This window comes from Mixophyes fleayi, chromosome 3 (assembly GCF_038048845.1).
Source record: "Mixophyes fleayi isolate aMixFle1 chromosome 3, aMixFle1.hap1, whole genome shotgun sequence".
NCBI classification, from domain to species: domain Eukaryota; kingdom Metazoa; phylum Chordata; class Amphibia; order Anura; family Limnodynastidae; genus Mixophyes; species Mixophyes fleayi.
In genome coordinates, this window is record NC_134404.1 from 319,222,706 (window position 1) to 319,243,224 (window position 20,519).

The following is a 20,519-nucleotide window of genomic DNA, read 5'->3' on the forward strand; positions in this document are numbered from 1 at the left end:
GTCTTAGTTGACCAAGTGTGACGCTCCTTCCTCAGTGATAATCTAATGAAAGAGAAATAGAAGGGGGGCATTGCTTCCCATGCAGAGCATTCTGCAGTATAGTGAACGTTGCACAGGAATGATGTAAAGATCGAGAACCACTTGTTCCTTCATGGCCAGTACCCAGGGATTAGCAGTTGGTACCTGGCTTAGCAACACTTTCAGGTGCCCATCGCCCAAAAAACAGAACTGCCAACTGCACAAACACCGCACAGCGATACATACAGCAGCTACTGCATTAAAGGGGTTAAGGAACCTTTTATATGAAGGGAAACAGTGCATCCTGAATCAAAGCACTTATACTGTAGGTAATGTGTAAAAACACACAAACAGTGAAAGCAATCTATATTTTTAATTAAATTCTGCTACACCAATGGCAGATGTCTGGCCCAGGCATACAGTACAAAGAAAATGCTTTTGGGGGAAATTGTGACTTGTTCATATAACAAACAAATAAATGCATTAACTTGCATCTGAAGACTGGCGTTACCAGGATGAGGAGTCAGCTTATGTTCTTATAAGTCGATATTTCACAGTGTTTCTGTGAATGAAAATTAATCATCTCAGCTGACACTGGCAATTTGTGAGAGACCATCCGGCACATTGATGACATATATTCAATGCTTTCACTGATGCTAACACGGAAAAAACCACATCAGAATTCACAGAAATGGCCAAAATGAAAGGTTTGAATTAAAAGGTTGCAGCTAAGACACACCTACACCAAATTACCAGTAAGATCTGGCATCCAAGAGATAAATTAATGTTTTTATTGTTTATTTAAATAGCACTAGCATATTACGCAGTGCTGCACTATGTTCAAAGTCAGAAGACTGTGCTATGTTAATATGAGAGGAGAATTCAGTGGTTTGATTTGCAGAATAGACCACGATATTGGAAAAACAATTGGCAAATTCTTTACTACCATTTCCATATTAAAAGGAACGTGATAAACACTGACAGCCAGCAAGCTTGATAGCATGCTATATACAATGTATTCCAAAGCAACAGGATATAAAAAACAAATATGTAATACATATGGGGAATTGCACCTATATACCTACAATAGGTGCTGCGACAGAGGCGAGATCTTTAGAATCTATTTTTTATATATAACGTGGAAGTTCTATACGGTTGAAGCGCAAATGGTCTCATTTGTTGTCTGAATGAAGCTATACCCGCTGAAGAAAAACACTTTATTAATACCTTTTAAATGATGACTATGGGGTAAATGTATGAACCTCCGGATTCTTCATCTCCGGCGAGTTCAGCGTCTTCAGCGCTTAAATTTAAAGCGGCGCTGCCTTGTAAAGGGAAGTTCCCCTTTACAAGGCAGCGCCGCTTTAAATTTAAGCGCTGAAGACGCTGAACTCGCCGGAGATGAAGAATCCGGAGGTTCATACATTTACCCCCATGTATGTACAATGCAAACTAATCAGTTCTTTCACATTAAATGGGAAATCCACAATTTTGAAAGTCATATCCTAATTGCTATTGACATAAAATGCAATGTATTTGAAACAATGAAGAGTTTTTTTCCTTGACTGTTTTCCACTCATGGTCACTGTTCATTATTTTGTTGAAATAATGTTGATGTTCTTTATAAAACCGTTAACCCTCAGAGTACCACAGACAAAAGCACTATAAATGTTAATTTTCAACCAAGATCATTGAAAAATCAAATAATGATAATATGACGGGAAAGAAGATCACAACAATTAGGGAGCTTCTTTAATTATTTCCTACATGGAAACATCCTGTACTAGTTTTGAGATGAAATTAGAAATCCAACAAATACAAAAAAAAAAGGTTTTATTCCTTTCTACAGTAGAGCCACAAAGAGCATTCCATGATTTCTTACAGTATTACAAACAGCTGAAAGAACAGCCAGAGAGAGAGCACTTTCCCCAGATGTGGGGATCAGCATTCTACCTTTGTGCAGGAAATAACTTCATTGACAAAACTATTATTCCTAGCTAGAACATCCGCTTTAAACTGATCCAGTTTGAATTTTATGTCTTCCTCAGACATTTCGGTAAGTGGCAGAGCTTTTACTTTGGAAAGAAACTCCTGGATTATCTTCTCACCTTCCTGCAAGAAAAAGAGATACAGACCTTTTATCACATAATCTTAGCAATTTTCTATTTTAATGTGTAAATAGGTGATCACAAAACCTGTAATCACAAGAAGGGTTACTGCAACTACCATACTAAAAAATATAAACTGTAAAGCACAAATTGTATTAGAGATTCTCACACTGCAGTCATTAATTACTGTGTTTCCAGTTTGAATAAATAATAGTAAGCAGCATTTCATATTTACGTGGATGTATGAACGTCATGTCAGATGCTGTTAAAAACATTTAGTGGCTATTGAGCTGGACTTGTTAACCTTTGAATGTTCTAAAGCTCAAACTACAGACTGAGCCATCCCTGAACATTCTTACGGCTCTGATTGGTCACATAAATGGTATAATTCGCTGATTGGCTAAAGATCTTAAGCTCTACTAAAGAAACAACAATCACCTCCAGGTTCTGAGCTAAAAACATTGTAAAAGGGTAAGATACACTTCCTAAATCCAGTCACACACCTCTTTCTCTTTGTAACGTCTCTTACAGGCTGGTTCATCCTCACAATCCCCCGGAGTCCCAATAAACTGGAATTCTTCCAACTCTAGCGCCTTCACTTTGGCATTTTCAATCACGTGTTTTGGAAAGTTAGCTAGCTCCGCTACATGAATCCCAAAACTCTGGTCGCAGACACCTTGAAAATAATTGACAATTTGTTTCAAATATATATAACAAAAGGGGCAAATTATTCAACATAAATAAGGCATGTTAGAGCAGTACAGAATTACTGTCTATTCTATCAGATTAAAAAAAAAAAAAAAAAAAAAAAAAAGGTGTGAGGGAGGTCTCCAGGGTAACACCGGGCTGAACTTCCAGATGTAAAGAAGCAATTAGTTATTAAAGCCAACTGAATATGCTGCTATTTATATATTAAAAAAAAAAAAAAAAAAGAAAGAAAAAAGATAAAAAGCAGATTGTAACAGATTGCTACAAGAGGATCTTATCTAGTTATTCCATTAAACCAGCATTGGTGTGCAATAAAACATTCCTTATCCCCTTTATGACCGGCTTAATTTGCACATTTGGGCGATGTGCCAGTGTCTCTGCTAATCAGACTGGTATAAGTCATCGGCCACTCTAGTAGTGGTCACCGATGTACATTTAAAATATAAGGGTAACTTTCAACGACATCCCTAAAGTACAGTTCATCAGGTTTTGCTTAAGATGAAAAACAAATCTTTATGTTTTCACTAGTACAGATTATACTGTGAGAGTTATTCATATTTATTAGACTTTTGCAAGTCAAAATAAAAGCGGCGTTAGAATTTGAAGTGGATTTAAACTAGAGATAAAGTTTTAAATAGCCTAAGACATTTAAGATTAATACTTGTGTAAAAAGGTTTTTGTCCTTTGTTTGATTTGCCTATAAATTACTTGAAAGAGTAGAGTACTATGAAGCACGGGTTCTTCCTAAGACACTTGGGGACTGAGAATGCCCTTTAGAACATCTAATACACATTACTAGTAAGTACTCTGGTGGTATTTTGCTATGGTGGGTTCATTTTGGCCCCTTTATTAAAAAGGGCTCAGTCTCCCCTCTCTTTTTTCTGGCCTTCCCTTCCTTTAATATTTTTTTTTTCCTGTATCCCTTAAATCTGGAGAAAAAATGAAAATACTATTGAAGTTAAAAAGGGCTCAGTCTGCCATAGTCTCCTTGCAACTCCATCTGCAGCTTTTGATCGGACACAACCTAGCATCTGGTTCCCTTCCTCGGCCATCACCCGTCTGTGTTTGGTGGAGAACTAGATTGTGCCAAGGAAAAAAAACAGACAATCTACATTTGTGTTCCACTTCCCTACCACAGATTGGCCCTATGCACCTTTACCACTTCTTGTCCTTTCTCTAGTACAAATGGTCATCAGTCTTTCCCTTTTCATCTAGTCGCTCAACATTCAACGGATTCTCCCGACTACTGGGCATGTTCTGGGTTCAGCCTGCTCTTGTCCGCACTCACATATCATATCACTCACATATCACCCACTCTTTGTCCTATCTCCTTCTACCTCTTCTGCACCAGTCTGCAGTATGTGCCATAAGCTCTGACCCTTGCTTTGTCCGTCATTGATCTTTCTGAGGGATCTATTCATATATAGACAAAATAATGTAGAATCCAGAAGCAGTCAGCCATATGTAGGAGCCAACAGGATATTTTAGGAGCCAGGGAAGATGTGCATTTGTTGTCATAATAGAAATGTCAAACAAAAAGAGTTAGGCACACTGACTATGTTGTATCTGGGATCTGTCCAGCCCAATATGGTAAGGTGCCTTGTGGTTGTCTCCCTCTGGGTATTAGGCGTTCAAAGTTATTTTCATAATATGTTGCCAACAGGTTGAGATTTAACAGCTTACTTACTAGGCTGACCATGTGCCTGGCTGACATCACTAAGAGCTCTTGTGAGGTCACTCTTGGGTATAACAGTCAGTGTTTGGCACAGAACAGTCAGTTGTCAGCTGCCTGTGGGTAAGCGTGTCCTGTATACAGTTACTGTTTCTGGGACTGTCTGGGACTAGTTTAAAGGTAAGCTTATACTATAACTTAGGGAGGGGGGTTGGTACAGATAGGAGACCTGTTATCCGGAATCTTTCCTTATTGGGGTTTTCAATATAAGCTGTTTTTCTGAGTTTGAGAGTCCCACAGCACATCGCTCTCTTTACTGTAAGAGATGGCATAGTGCACAATGTTACTGGGCAGCACAGTGGCTCAGTGGTTAGCACTTCTGTCTTACAACACTGAGGACATGAGTTCAACTCCCGACCATGGCCTTATCTGTGAGGAGTTTGTATGTTCTTCCCGTGTTTGCGTGGGTTTCTTCCCGCACTCCAAAAACATACTGGTAGGTTAATTGGCTGCTAACAAATTGACCCTAGTCTGTGTCTCTTTCTGTGTGTGTTAGGGGAATTTAGACTGTAAGCCCCAATGGGGCAGGGACTGATGTGAATGAGTTCTCTGTACAGTGCTGCGGAATCAGTGGCGCTATATAAATAAATGATGGTGATGAGCTCCACCACCTTACTTACAAACTGGGGCTCAAATTTAGGAGTTGGGGGATGTATGAGCGAAGACTATGAAGATTGACGTAAGAGATTTTAGAAAGATCTTGGTCAAGATTAAACTCGACAGGAAAAAAAAAAAAGAGACCCCTCTATGAAACAGTAATAGGTAGGTTTACCTACTAGCCTACTAGCACAAAATTACTGAAAAAGTTATTTGATTTCAAAAGTCATTGCTGTGACAACAAGCTGTGATTATCCACTAATATCTGAAACAGTGTTTGTGAGCATTACAGCCTAGCTGTGACTAGGCTGATCATGTGGGTTACATCATAAAGAGCTCTTGTGATGTCACTCAGCCTGGGTATCATCATCATTTATATAGTACCATTAATTCTGCAGCGTCGTACAGAGAATATTTGTCACTCACATCAGTCCTGCCCCCATTGGAGCTTACAGACTTACACACACACACACACAGACTAGGGTCAATTTGTTAGCGGCCAATTAACCTACTAGTGTGTTTTTAGGGTGTGGGAGGAAACCGGAGCACCCGGAGGAAACCCACGCAAACACAGGGAGAACACTTATTGGCTGGCACAGAACAGACAGTTATCAGTAGCTTGAGAGGAAGTATCTCCTGTGTATATGGTAACTGTGTATTAGTCTATGGTAAGTTTATTCTATATCTGAAAAATGTTCATGACCAAGTAACATGTGATTTATAAAAGTATGAAAATGGTTTTCTAATTTATATACAAAAAAAGTATGAAATTAGAGCTTACCAAAATTGAACTGTTATGTTATTATACATATTATAACGTTGGTTTTAATAACTTAATACAATGTAATCATTTCTTCCTAATGCTCTTTGTAATTAGGTCCACTAAGACATTAGGTTTGTGTGCCCATTTGTAGCACCTAAGAGGTAATTTGTATCTCTCTCGCTCATGAGAGCAAAGCGGAATAAGTCACTTATGTTATGGGCAATTTACAGGGGAAAAACAGCCCAAAAAAGGAAAACAATGCAGATTATTTGTCAAAGACATCCATGCAGTTAGTATAACCTCAGAAATGTATCCTAATACGTAATTGGTAGGCGATGAGTACAAGAATACCAGATGTGTATGATACAGTTCCAAGTCTCAGGAATAAGTGGTATTTTCTAAGTCTCCTTTTGGAGCGGTTTTGGGAAGTATCAGGATCTGTTTTACAAGTTATTTGGCATTTTTTGGGTATGCTGTAACTGAGCCCTGTTGTGTCCCTTTGCCGAGATGCAGAGGAGGGAGACTCCCGTCTTCCCTGCTCTAAAACAGCCCTCTCTCGATGGAGCATTCCTGTGGTCATCTTAATGACACATCAGAGCTTTTGTGCTTGTTTCATCCTCTCCTGCTATCCATCACTGGCCATTGTGGAGTCATAGGCATTCACTCTGGAGGTCTCCATAAAAAGCTCTGTTAGTGGACATGGGCAGCATGGTGGCTTAGTGGTTTGCACTTCCGCCTCAAAGCACTGGGATCATTAGTTCAATTCCCGACCATGGCCTTATCTGTGTGGAGTTTGTATGTTCTTACAGTGTTTGCATGAGTTTCCTCCAGGTGCTCCGGTTTCCTTCCAAACTCCAAAAACATATTAATAGGTTAATTGACTGCTATCAAATTGACCATAGTCTCTGTCTGTGTGTGCATTAGAGAATTTAGACTGTAAGCTCCAAGATTGGTGCCCCTTGATTACAACAGTAAAATAATGAAAATCATGGTCTCTATGAAACGCATACAATCACTTAGTGTCTCATAGCAGAGATAATGAAAACATAAATACAAAAGGAATTATAAACATGTATTTTGGCTGTCGTTGAGGCAAAAGTAACAGACTACATTACATTACTCACTCTACCATATAATGTGCTATAACCTTGTGACACTTAATTACATGAGCAGCTAACCATGGTTACAGCAATAAATCACTACCACTGCTCGACTTAGAGAAGACCCCAGACCTGTTCTTATAAGATATCCCACAGGAACCTGCAATGATCAGCTCTCTCCCCCCAACTCAGATCTGAAGGTTTTTGAGATTACCTTGCCTGCAGCAAAGTAGGTATCTGCTATGTGTCTACCAGCATTTGAAGCTGCGTGTCGGACACATTTAGTGCTCGCTAGCTTTCTATTCTGGTAATTTTATACTGGTAACTGGAAAAATGACAATTCACACGGGGAGCAGCTCAGCATATACTGATATAAATGTATAAACTCAATCTGCAGAATGCTAATGGCTAAAGAAGGGTATTTAACTGAAAAGATGATTTAGATAGCTAAAAGTTATTGTAGGCTGACTGTTATAATATGCAACTCTTACCAGGGGCATATTCAATTGTCGGCGGAAAAGCAGAAAATTTCGCACTGTTATTACGGTAATAGTGCGCGCAAAAAATGTTATTACGGTAGTTTTCTCGCTGGATTTCAGCTCGCAGCTCCCTGAGCCGCGAGCTGAAATCCAGCTTACTATTACCGTAATAACGGTAATAGTTTTAACGTGGCAGGATATTCAAACAATTGAATATGCCCCTTAAAGCGGATTTCTGGGCAACATTCTACTAGTAATGCACGGAGACTTTAGTAGCCAGTCAGCTTAGAGCATGTGACCCCTATAACATCTATATATTACACAGAACACTAACGTATCTCGTCTCCTCTCGTTGGTCAATACATAGAAGTAACAGCAAAGTTAGGGGTAGGTACACAAAGCTGGGCTGCACCTCCGTCAGGAATCAAATGGCAGAGACAACAGGTCATAAATCCGGAGACCTGTTCTTAATCACGTTGTAGACTCTACTGAATAGTTATTGTGGACCTGTAAGGCAGAGGACCAACTTTTTTTTGGCTCAACAATCCCTGACCCTCATCTAGCAGAATCACAGCGTCTACTACTCTTCCCTCAGTAGGAAGCAGTCACACCCCAGTTCTTTACACATATTTGAGGCATTTGAATGAATAAAACAAATGTATAATCACGCTGATCAGATAAATGCTGTGGCTCCTTTTTCTCCAAGTCCTGGAGATTGATCAGTAACTGCTGAAGCAAAGGTGGGTATCTCATAAGTGTCAGGAATCAGAGACATAAAAGCCCCATTCTGCAGCTGCTGGGGTTTAGCCATATTTTATCAAACTGTGCCCCATGGGCATGCCAGGGGCTCCTCCCATCCTCTCCCGCATATGCGCCAATTGTGAAGCAAAGTGATATAGTTCTCGGCTAGCAGGGGGCTAAGTCGAGAGAAGCCAAGGACGTAAGCATGGTGGTTAAAGTACGCTACTTAAATTCTACTTATGAACAGAAAACAGGTGATGTTTGATCCAAGACTGAGCTGTGCACTGGTTAACAAGGTACTGGAGTACTGAGAAAACTCAATTACCGGCAGGTCTTAAAACAAACAGATCAATGAACACTGCAGCAGCATGTCTGTTTTATCCCTAAGACCAGTAAAATAGAAGTGTGAGCAGTCAAACTGTAATGTACGCCAACACTTCAGTCCTATTGATGTTCTATTGAACATCACTGCTGCACTTCAATAAGACTGTACTGTCCGGGTGCAGGTGAAAATCAATTATAGCTAGAAAATTGCAAGGCAAGCCTAAAAGTAACAAGTGATCTGTTAAACAGAAGTATCTCATTTAATAGCTAGGCTGAATGATGAGAAAAGGACCTGCTGTAAACAACGTTATGAGCAAAGATCCTTAGCATTTGAGCACATAAGAGCAAAATCATGTCCTGCAAACATACCCATCCTACCAGCTGCTCACCCCTCAGTACATCAATGAACCAATGTCAGAAGTAGCTGTCAGTAGCTACTACCGACAGGTACTATGGAGAGAAACACACATCCATTGTTATACTGCAGATGTTTATTAACTAATTATAAAAAAAACTAAAACAACCCTTAGTACCACCCACACCTCTGGCTGCCTGTATAATAATTGTTCCGTGGAACACTGGTCAAGTGGATAACTATGTAAATGGCCCATATCTAGCTACCCCGCCTCCTCCCATAGATTACTATGGATACCAGTGTTACAGTCAGCACAAACCCCTGGAATCAGCCACATCCACTGACAGCCCTGTGCTGTGTGCTGCTCTCACTCACTGTACAAGAGGAGCATGTAATACACAAGGCGTCCCAGGAACCTCCGGGTGATCTCTGCAGATGAGAGGTTGACAGATGTCTAATGGGCCACAGAGAAGAGGTGAATGAAGACCATTCAGGTAATGTGGAGTTCAACAGAATCATGTGGCCAAAGCTTTACTTACTGATGGTCAGAAAGCACCGCTCATAGTCAATATCATGTGACCAGCAACACAACTTACTGAACGAGACCCGGCAGCCAATTAAGTGGCCTATGACCAGCCTACATGCAAAACTATCCAATCACAATGACCGGCAGCCACCTTCACCATTGCCTATGACAAACTCAGAGGGCTAAGGTAACAACAGCTGTCAACCAAAGGGGATAAAGCGCGAGGCTTCCTGTGCTTAGTAGCGATATAAGTGCACTGTAGCTATAGAATACACAATGCAAAATGTGCAAGTAGTGAAGCTGCTTATTCATTACCAACCTTTCTTGATCCGGTAGAGCATGGTCAATGTTTCATCCGTCGTAAGAGCCGTAACGTGTAAATTGTTCACTGTGGGCACCTGGTCAGCCAGAGCAGTTAATTCATGGAAGTGAGTGGCAAACATACAAAATGCCCGGATTTTAGTGGAGATATACTCTGAGATCGCCCAGGCCAGTCCAAATCCATCATAAGTGGAGGTCCCTCTCCCCAGTTCATCAATTATAATTAGGGAGTTCTCAGTTGCTGATCTGCAATAAGGCACATGACCAAGAACAGTTAAGTCATATAAATCACTGCTTTAACCAAATTGTGAACTGAGAGGAATAAGTTATAAAAAATAACACTTTGATTCATTGTATTTTTCTGTTTGTTTAGATTTCTGCCACTTTTGCTAATGCTGTACTCTGCAAGTCCTTTATACTGAAAATGGACCAAAGAAAAGGGGTCATGTATTATGTTTAAGACAGGAATGACTAAAAATAGATCAAATGTCAGATATGTCCTTAAGCGATCAATAAATTTTCCAAACTGGATAATCTATAGTTCCTAAACATGACCAGTTTAGAGCACTTCCAACCAAAGCATTGTTATTTAGCGAAAGTAAATATACAGTACAATGTCTGATCCATCCACCAACCAATGCATTAGAGTGTGCACAGTAGCAACCAAACTGCTCATGCCAGCCAAATAACATCTGGGGGTAAATGTATCAAGCTGAGAGTTTTCCGGCGAGTTTGAAAAGTGGAGATGTTGCCTATAGCAACCAATCAGATTACAGCTGTCATTTTGTAGAATGTACTAAATAAAGGGTAACTAGAATCGTATTGGTTTTTCAAACCCGCCGGAAAACTCTCAGCTTGATACATTTACCCCCTGGACTCACATAAAATACACATGGTGAATGGCTGTTTCGCCATTAACTCATGAAACTCCTCGGTATGCCGCCATGCACACTGTATATTTTAATCTGTCCCTTTTTAGAACCAGTTTGCAACCCTGGCACCAGAGACTGCCTGTGAAGAGTGTCCAGAAGGTGAAAGCAGACACTGTTTGGCTGTGCATCTTTCCTGATCTTAAACTAATTAGCCTATCTTAATTTTAGTCAACTTTTCTCTGTGGCATCTACAATGGGTTAGGTTTTACTTCCCCAGTCTATTTAGTCTGCTGCAAGCATCTGGGCTCATTGAGGCAGCCTGATGGAGTAACTGACAGGCCGCTGCCAACAGGAGCAAACACTGACGAGTAATAGAAAATGCCAGAGCTAAGCTTAACACATCATTAAGAAAATATAAATCTTTGGGGATGTCAGCAGTGACTGGACCTGTGAGATCTTTTGTTACTCAAAGACACGTTTAACATTTCACATTTTGTTTCACCCAGGAGTTTCTGCTGTGACAGCTTTAGGTTCTAGGAGTTGCCATTTCTGCCGCTGCTCACTAATTAGGTCGAAAGAAAGCTTTGTGATGGACAATGTGCAGATTGTCCAGACCAGTTTCAATATACATCTGCACACAATATATACGGTGATAATGTGTATAAACAGCAGCTGCTTTTCTTTTCTTCTCAATTAGGTGGTAGATATAGCTACGGTTACATGTAACACTGTGTTAGTATTGTGACATCAACCATCTATATATATTACAGAACTATTGGCCACAAGGGAGAAATCTGCTTCAGCTCTGAGAGTTGGTTCATATAATAGGTACAATAATCTGGAGTAATACAAATCTAAACAGAATGTAACAATCTAACATCCCATCCAGGGAATTTAGCTGTAGGAGTCGGTTTCTCTGTGTTTCAATCTTGAAACCACTCCGCATTCCATAAATCTGAGGCCTTTCAACTGATGTACGACTAGAAGACTCAGGAGTAATATATTGTCACACCAATCGTGTTATTAAGGAAATGGGTGGAGCCTGTTCAATACAGGAGAACAAAATGGTCCAACCATAACTGATTTTCCCAGGTATTTATCATACAAGTAATATACCTCATTTTGACCATGTTCGATAAATGTAACACTATATGATGGGTCTAGCCTGAAGTATCCACCTAAGCCAGGGATGACTGTTTCCATATTATGAAGTTGCCATGTTATACAAGGCTGCTGGTGCCCGGTCGTGTTTCTTTATATGATACAATGACAAATCAGTCTATAAAGACCTAATGAACCATTTGGTCATTATTCTTGTAGACACTATTTTGGCTCACAGAACTACCATGTGAAACACTGGGTCTCCCCTGAAATTCTTTTCCAGCAATTACTCGTCTTTGCAAATAAGACTATCCCATAAAAAGCGGATTTGCTCCAGAGACAAAACTCCTGATAAGGTGATAAAGCCGTTACGGCACTACCCATGATCCTGCATCTTAACTAGCAGGATATTGTTAATTTAATGCCAGCCCTGACCTTCTGGGAGGGTTAGTGTCACTGACCCCATCATGATAAGCATTAAACGTGAAGTAGAAGATCAAAGTGTCACCAGCATTATACATAAGAGAACCTTCAAAATCATAATGTTAAAAAGCAGAAAAATACAATCACTTGGCAGACATGAATGGAAGCAGCATGGCCTGATGGCTTGTGTCCATGTCCTTACTCAGACTTTCCACTGCAGCTCTATTAAGTAGTATTGTAGGACTGAACAATTGCTCCTGTCTCCACTCCAGACAGCCAAGACCAGGTCACCAATTTTTAAGACACCTCCTAAAGGGATCTCATACAAAAGGTCAAAATACATAGCATAGCATGTCAGTTATGCTTGCTGTGACATCACTGATCAATGGCCCTGCCCCTGTGTACCAATCCACCAATCTGCAGCTTGAGCAATGTATGTTATTTTAGAGACTACATGGAGAGTCACACATGCTCTTGCTTTGCACTGCTGCAAGATACAGAAGCACCACCCCTTCAAGCAAATGGTTTATCTGAAGGACAAAAGATACGACACACTGGATATATGTTATAGTTGAGAATACACTCTTTCTTCTGGTATATTATTTACCTAACTAATGCACGGGTTTCCATACAGTTTAATGTATATAAGTAGCTTTACTGGCTATTTAAGAGCATGCAGAGGGACGAATAAACTAGGTAATTGCACGAAAAAATAAATATACGTACCTGAGGATGGAGGCAGTTTCCAACATCTCAGCCATGAAAGTAGAAACTCCTTTAAGCTGACTATCTCCTGCTCCGACTCGTGCAAGAATGCAGTCCACTATGCTGACCTCTGCAGAGTCACATGGTACAAAGCAGCCAATCTGAGCCATGAGGACAATCACTCCCGTCTGGCGGATATATGTAGATTTACCACCCATATTAGGACCTGCCAGTGAATCAGAATAGAAACTTTGTATAACGATCATTTTCCAGAAGCAATTAACAGCATGTAGGCTACATCCATGGTACAGATTTTAAAATGGCTCTAACAGGTTCCTATGCAACCCACTGCTAAGTTGTCCCTTGTTATTCCCAGTCAACAAGAAAATGCTCCTGTAGAGTAGCCCAACCATCACTCTTATTTAACTATTATATATGGATTTTCCTATGGACTAGTTAACAATGAGTTGCCTACTGTGAGACCTGTTTGCTTATATAGATCATAAAGTATTTCCATTTTTCTGCCAGGACTTAACAGTAAAACAGAGTTTAATATCTTCAACTTCTGAAAACTTTTGCAACTCAAAAGTAATTTTCTAACCAGCTCAGACAATCTGACCGAAAGCCAAGTTTAATATGTATTAATGTGACTTCTTCAAGACAGCAGGGACCCAGTTGTCAGAATAGCACAAAACTAAATTTCCATTTGATTGAATGACAGCAGTATGAAGGCCTCCTCTCTGACCTGTAGCACAATGTTTCTGTTGGGTCTAGCAGATGGCTTCTCCCCAAGACATACGTCGTGTGCAATCTCCTTGCTGATCTATTACCTAACGCTCATTATTTATCAATATGTAAATGCAGAATTGAAATAACACAGAAATTGCACTTGCATTTCTTATTGTACTCAACTGAATTTGATAGGCTTCTTTTGTTTGTTTTCCGACAGACAGGGCTTTCTATTAGCAGCAAGCAATAAAAAAACCAAACCCCAATCTTTAATTTTTGCTTTTTATTAGATGAGTATTTGGCTTCATTCTGCCTTTGTCGATGCTCAGAAGTACCAGAACATTAGAAATATGCCCAGACTGGCTGCATTATAAAGAGAGAACACGTCCCCAGACTCCCCATGGCGTTCATCTATAGGTATAGAAATCATTTTGAACCTCTGGTCTGTTGCACAGGTATAAGGTGCCAAAAAGAAAGGACCCCCCCCCCCCCTCCCCATGATTGCTTGATTTCAGTGATGCTTATTTCACACATTTCAAAACAGTATTCAGCTACTTCTACCAATATAGACGTATAGTAAGAAGCTATACACATTGCTGCACAGCTCTGTGTGTTCATGCGCTGCTGCTGAGGACTGAGGGGTAATCCCATGCTCAAGTAAATATATCAAGTGCAAACATTCCTTGCACATCGGGCGGTGGTTATAGATATGTAGGATGAATAAAGATCTGAATCAGTGTTCCTAGTGGTCATTTATCACAGTGATTGAAAAGTTTTACATCAACAGTATACCGCATATGTATACAACATATAGACAGTATAGTGAAATAAATACTATCTTGTCTAATAATTCACATTAGCAATTTAACACTTATGTATAGTATATAGCAGCACATGTACAGCACAGTAAAGTAATTAAATATATACATATATATATACACACACATTATATATATATATATATATATATATATATATATATTTATATATATATTATATCCTGCCTGGGAGGTCAGTACAAGAAGAATTTAAGTTGTTAGAATGTGTAGCCGTAAAACATATTGACCTACAAAACAAAGTCCAGATATGATAGTAATACCCGCAGTGTAAAGCAGATGGCGCTATAGATGTAAGAGTCCTTGTGCCCAATGGCTTTACAGATTTTTGAAAGGTAAGTGTCAACAAAATAGTATTAAACCAAAACAGTTTGTGTAGAACTTCAAAAAGGTTGGTTTCTTTATTATCCAAATTGGTGATGTGAATTATTATATGCTATAGTATTTATTTCACTACACTGTCTATATCTTGTATACATATGCGGTATACTGATGTAAAACTTTCCAACAACTGATAAATTACCCTTTCCCCACTACAAACACCAAGTCAGACCTTTAGGAATCTCTTTCTCACAGTCTGTACTTTACCTGTTATCGGCCCATGTTAGAGAGCCTATAAATGGATGTCTGCAATTTTTAAACTCATGTATTTTCCTAAACAATTAAAATACCCCTCCCCCCCCGCCCCCCCAAAAAAAAAATAGAAAATCAAAAAAGTATTCCATAAGGTCAACCCAGTGCTCCATGTTAATCATCCAGGATACCCTGAAAATCTTGTACCCCCTCTTCAAAAACAAAATAAAATAAGACAACTTTTTGAAGCAAGTTATATTAAATTCAATAAATTCATTGCTAATTAGCAGGTATGAGACTTTGAATCTGGAGACGCTGACACATTACCAGTGATAATATGGAACATCTGCTTCTCCTTCTGGAACGTTATGTCATTGGGGATGAACGCCACGTCATCCTGCACTTCAATACATGGGTGTCTGGCAGACTTCAGCACGATTCTCCCCTGTCCCTTCTCCAGGATGACTGGGCGAACATATGGCACAGGCGCTCCGTTAGAGACGTAAGCAAAGCTGACAGCCGCATCCATCTGAGCAATTACATCGTTCAGGCTCTGAATTGGATCCACGTATCCTGTATGAGGATAAGGAAAATCTCTGGTTTGCTTGATGGTGTTTCAAAACCAAACTCACAAATATGCGAAAAAACAGTTCATTGTAGGCAGCACTTTGTCTATACATAACAGAAGTGAATTAATGATACTTAAAAAATACAGTACGACTTAAAATGTATCCATGCCTACACACAAAGGAAGCAGCCAGGGCAATTTACTAGAAACCATTGACATCATGACGGCATAACACACAAAGCCGGAATTCCCATCAATATTGGTTCAGCCCAGTGAATGACTGCTTGCATTGTGTGTAAGTGACAGGTACAAAGGTATGAATCAGCCATGTATAAGGAATTTGTCTGATATTCTAGAGTTGTTTTCCTTATAGATATCCCATGCCGTTTTCCTGGAGTTGCTCAATTTTTCACATCACCTAGCTAAAAACCAGCAAAATTATTTGGCTACCCAAATGGCCACAGGGGGTGGATGAGAGCTGAAGGACCGATCACAAACCACTTGGTTCCCCGCTCTCACCTACCTGGCTATTTTTTAATCAACATTTGCAGGTTCTGTATTACAGGAGAAACAGCTACATGTATTGGTCCCAGAGCCTCTGGCTAAGGGCCACATAGGAAACTGTTCTTAGTCGGAAATGCAGCTTTAACTTGATTAACAGAAAATATGATTCCTTAGCACTTAATAACCTATATAATCCCTCTCACTGTTTTTGAGCAATCTCTTACATCATCTCTGTTTTAGTTTAGGTCAAAAGATAACTGAAAATAAAGTAGAATGATTCACCATCATACAAGAAATGTGGACATTAATTCATGAAAGAACTGAGAATATAATGTTGCCATGGTATGTAATTCACTAAATTGTATTCCTCAGCCTTTAAATGATACTTCATTGTACAACTAAACTTCATTTCCATAGACCGACATTTTAATCCTTTTTAACAGCATGAACGTATACACTGATCAGCCACAACATTTAAACCACTGACAAATGAAGTGAATAACATTGATTATCTTGTTACTATGGCAACTGGTGGGATATATTGGGCTGCAAGTGAACAGACAGTTATTGATGTTGATGAGTTGGAAGCAGGAAAAATGGGCAAGCGACTTTGACAAGGGACAAATAGTGATTGCTAGACGACTGGGTCAGAGTGTCTCAAAAACGGCAGGCCTTGTGGGGTGTTCCCTGTGTGCAGTGGTTAGTACATACTAAAAGGGGTCCAAGGAAGGACAATTGGTGAACCTGCGACAGGGTCATGGGCGCTCAAGGGTCATGGGAGCCTAACTGTCTGCTCCAATCACACAGAAAAGTTACTGTAGCACAAATTACTGAAAAACTTAATGTTGGCTATGATAGAGAGGTGTCAGAACACAGTGCATCGCAACTTGGTGTGTTTGGGGCTGTGTAGCCGCAGACCGCTAGAGTGCCGCTGAAAGCACCTACAATGGGCATGTGAGCGCCAAAACTGTACCATGGAGCAATAGAAGAAGGTGGCCTGGTCTGATGAATCGCGATTTCTATTACATCATGTGGGTGGCTGGATGGGGGCGTGTTGTTTACCTGGGGAAGTGATAGCACCAGGATGCACTATGGGAAGAAGACAATCAGGCGGAGTCTGTGTGATGCTCTTGGCAGTGTTCTGCTGGGAAACCTTGGGTCCTGGCATTCATGTGGATACTACTTTGACACGTACCACCTACCTAAACATTGTTGCAGACCAAGTACATCCCTTCATGGCAACTGTATTCCCCAATGGCAGTGGCCTCTTAGCAGGATAATGCGCCTTGTCAAACTACAAAACATTGTTCAGGAATGGATAGAGGAACATGACAAAGATTTCAAAGGGGGAGGGGGTATATTTAATAAACTGCGGGTTTAAAAAGTGGAGATGTTGCCTATAGCAACCAATCAGATTCTAGCTGTCATTTTGTAGAATGTACTAAATAAATGATAACTAGAATCTGATTAATTGCTATAGGCAACATTTCCACTTTTTTAAACTTACAGTTTAGTAAATATACCCCAAGGTGTTGATTTGTCCTCCAGATTTCCCAGATCTCAATCTGAACGAGCATCTGTGGGCTATGCTAGAAAAGCAAGTCAGAGCCATGGAGGCAACTTACAGGACTTAAAAGGATCCGCGCTGCTACCGTCCTGGTGCCAGAAACCACAGGACGCCATCAGAGGTCCCGTGGAGTCCATGCCTCGATGGGTCAGAGCTGATTTAGCGGTAGGAGAGGACCTACACACACAGTGTTAGGCAGGTGGTTTTAATGTTGAGGCTGATCTGTGTACGCTCTGTAACCTCACCGGTAGTACAGAGCGATGCTGTAATATCCTCACATGAATGGGATAAAAGTAGAATAGATGCTGTCCAGAGAAAGAATTCACTTAGCAGTGAAGCCGAAGGTGAAAAGATCTCCCCTTTAATGAACAGACTTTAAACATCGTGCATTTATTATACAATTCAGCTGTAAATAAGCACTGTATGTATAGATCTGGTCCATAGTTTAAACAGAATGAAAAATAAATAGACACCTGCAGTCTTAGGCACGTACCTCCCATAGGACCAACAACCCTACAATGTGGTTTAGTAAAACCTTTAGGACTAACTATTCAGATTCATTTTATTTGCGGTAATGCATATTGTAAAGCTGTATTGACGCTTGGGAGGCCGAGCCCCAGGGCTGTGCTGACAACTCAATACACAGCTGGCATGAGATCATTAGTGAAACCGATCTCACGTCTCCATCATTTACTGCGTCTCCAGCAGGGAAAGCACAAACAAATTTATAGCAATTTGTAGCAGGACAGAAACATAGTTGGCACAAAGCTGGCGGTCATTTAACCTCGTTTAATACCTGCTGAGTTTTCCTTTATTATTCAAAAGGAGGTAATGTGACAAATACCCAAACATCTAATAATGCCTCTTAGCATTATACTTCTCTAATTAGAATGCGGACATGTCTGTCAGATGGAAATTTAAATCTACATACCAATCCAATGGTCACCTCTATGGAAAAACATAACTCAAACATTACGTTTTGTATTAAGTAGGTGTGTAACAAAAGGGAAAAGCTACGACTGACACAAAACTAACACCGAATCATTGGTTACATAAAGATGGGATTAAAAGACAAAAAAATAACAGAAAATAAAAAACAAAGCATAGATTCTGTGCTCTTATTCACTGGAAAAAGACAACAGATACAAAACACAACTGTATTAATGTGTATAACGCAGCAGCATTATACTCACCAGACGAGATACTGATGATTTCTTTAACAATAGCATTCTGCGCCTCTTCATACTCCTCCCTGTTTCTCATGTATTCCTCATTATAGGAACTCAGTTTACTATGTTGGACAAAATACAAAATTATTGGTTCCAATATCTCTGCATCTACAAAGTTCTAAAACAACTGAACAGTAACAATTTCACTGTCTTCCTTATTTATTCCACATTTCTAATAGCAATTAAATTAAACGACATGTTTCTTAATGTCTGGGAAAACTGTGCTGGAGGCCAAGGGCAACTTACTGGGCGCTTTATTTAGAGGGGTAACAGAGCCGAAACCCAGAGCAACCGCATCCTAGTACAGTTTTAGAAAGGGAAAGCAGCCCTCTAATTGGCTGCTCTGTGTTACATCACTTCTTGCTGTTCTGTGCAGGAATTTTAAATAAGGTCTCCCATTACACATTGGCAAATCATGGCAATGCCACTTTCACATGCAACTTGTGTCAAACCGCTTATACCTCCCTATTTGGTAGAGATCAAAGTAATTTTTCACCAAAATCATGTACAATTATTCATTTTTTAATTGGATACTGAAAGTCAGACACTACTTTTTTCAGAAGACTGACAAACATTTAAGGACAAGAGCCACTAAATACAATATGTCCATTATGAAGACACCCATTTTAATATTCATACATACAATAAGTAGGCAGACTTCACAAACCGTGGCATAACAAAATTGAAAGTGCTTTTGACTACGATCAGCAAGCCATATTATAACATGAGCTGTGAATAGTGTTGCAATTAGAAGCAACAGCTTAGTTAGACAATACTTATCAAATCATAGACCAATGTCATTTTTGGGGTAAAAAAATGGACCCTGCTTCAAGGAAATCAATTATTTTGATGTTGTACCACACTAGGATGATGAACAATCATGAAGAATAGAACAGAAACATCTTCTATTGGTCACATAGGCAGATTTGCTAGAAAAATTTGATAATCTTTGATCAATCTGGTTGACCATTGCAGTCCATGGCCGTCCTAATATTTCTAAATTCAGCAAGATGAAAAACCGTTCTGCCACTGACCTGTGACGACACATGTATGAGATAGACGACCAATCAGGCCAAATGACTGGATTACAATATATTTATAGGTGACCTTATCCTCGATAACACTATTCACACTAATGCACCCTCACAGCTATCCCAATATCCACTCTGGAAGAGTGCACAGCTGAAACAAGAGGAGTAAATGTGTTTCACTTAGAATATAAGCTCTCCAATTAGCAGGATCCTCCATACTCTTTGTTTTCATGTCTGCATTTATTTTGTCTACCTTGTATGTCCCTGTTTTATGTATGTACTTTTTTTCCTATTGCACGGCACTGCGGAGCACTGTGTTGCCTTACAATAGTAATAATAATAATATATGGCCTGCATTGTGGTGCATATAACAAAGGTCTGAGCACCATTTGTCTGTGTTCACACTTTGGAAGTGGGAGAGAACGCAACAACCTGTAACCGGTCAGACCATTGGAAGCTCACACTATAAAAGGAATGTGCTGATCTTGTGGCAGACAGTCCCCTATCACTGGTGTTGGAATGTTAGTGAAGACAATACTGCATGGCGTGCTAGGTGCACACTACAGGTTTTTCACCAGATTACCGTGCCAATGACACGCTAAACGACTG

The 20,519-nt window shown here is 39.9% G+C and overlaps 1 protein-coding gene across 1 annotated transcript in view; it reads right to left on the reverse strand.

The window, feature by feature from the left end:
* Positions 1-1,834: 1,834 nt before the first annotated feature.
* MSH2 (mutS homolog 2) overlaps positions 1,835-20,519 on the reverse strand; it is a 90,983-nt gene continuing 72,298 nt past the window's right edge. The window contains exons 11-16 of the mRNA XM_075204110.1: positions 18,844-18,941; positions 15,339-15,584; positions 12,895-13,099; positions 9,771-10,018; positions 2,630-2,802; positions 1,835-2,130 (exon numbers count right to left, since the gene is read on the reverse strand). Coding sequence (XP_075060211.1) covers positions 1,960-2,130; positions 2,630-2,802; positions 9,771-10,018; positions 12,895-13,099; positions 15,339-15,584; positions 18,844-18,941 — 1,141 coding nt within the window. The 3' untranslated portion in view covers positions 1,835-1,959. The remainder of the gene's footprint in view (positions 2,131-2,629; positions 2,803-9,770; positions 10,019-12,894; positions 13,100-15,338; positions 15,585-18,843; positions 18,942-20,519) is intronic.